The sequence below is a fragment of the Plasmopara halstedii genome (genome assembly GCF_900000015.1).
Source record: "Plasmopara halstedii genome assembly, contig: Scaffold_1017, whole genome shotgun sequence".
NCBI classification, from domain to species: Eukaryota; Oomycota; class Peronosporomycetes; order Peronosporales; family Peronosporaceae; genus Plasmopara; species Plasmopara halstedii.
In genome coordinates this window covers 1-842 of record NW_020187933.1, presented here as the reverse complement: position 1 = coordinate 842, position 842 = coordinate 1, and the positions used below count along the sequence as shown (strand labels likewise).

Genomic DNA, 842 nt, shown 5'->3' with positions numbered 1-842 from the left:
CCACACCACAGCTCCCTTGGGAGAGTGACGGGTCACTCTCATGTAACCCCGTTACAGAAGGCCTAACTTCCTATCCTCTACCACATTTTCTCGGCCCTATCGCTCGCAAATTTACTCCGTTGTCAGACCTCATTGCTGATGCCTTCAATATCCTCGATGTGGTAGCAGTACTCCATCAGCTTCATTGTCAACGCAAAATTCTGCCCCGATATGCTTCATGACTTCTTTTCTGACGCGAAAACGTAAATTAAATTGCGTTGATTGCAAAATGTTCAATAGTCTTGCGGTCGTTAAAGAAAGTAGCTGATTCAATCACATGCACAGATTATCGGGGTTGCTTTTTCGCATGACCTTCCAATTGCGTTGCGAGCCCATCATATGCGCCAAAGGTTCATCCTGCTGTTCTGCAACTTGTTTCGTAGTATGCATCAGTGATGGGGATCACAACATATGGATTGGTGAAAATCTAGTTGCTAGAATGGCCTTAAGCCCTTATACAGTAAAATCTGTCTAAATTAAACATGTTGGGACTACTCTTCTCGTTTGCTCTTCAATAAATCAATGCCAATTTCAGATGTTACACCTTTTGTCCTTCTCAATGCAGAGACAGTGCTAGGTCCACTTTTTCTGTAGCGCATTGGCTGCTCTGGCAAAATTCACAAACACTATCAAGTATTCAGTCGGACGCACGTAAAAATTTCGTAACTCGCCAGCTTTGGTATAAAACCGTACTTTACTCAGCACTTTGTTATATTCCGTTTCTGGCTCAACACTAGCACTGGTTACGATCTTATTTGCACCACTTGACTTCCAACTTGTACTTGACTTGAACACAATCAATT

The 842-nt window shown here is 42.8% G+C and overlaps 1 protein-coding gene across 1 annotated transcript; it reads right to left on the bottom strand.

The window, feature by feature from the left end:
- Nucleotides 1-144: 144 nt before the first annotated feature.
- Nucleotides 145-429, bottom strand: PHALS_00003 (uncharacterized protein; the record flags this gene model as incomplete). The annotated part of the gene is made up of 2 exons (XM_024730323.1): nt 145-229; nt 317-429. The coding sequence occupies 2 exons, from the start codon at nt 427-429 to the stop codon at nt 145-147; spliced, it is 198 nt and encodes a 65-aa protein (XP_024580612.1).
- Between the last annotated feature and the right edge of the window lie 413 nt (nt 430-842).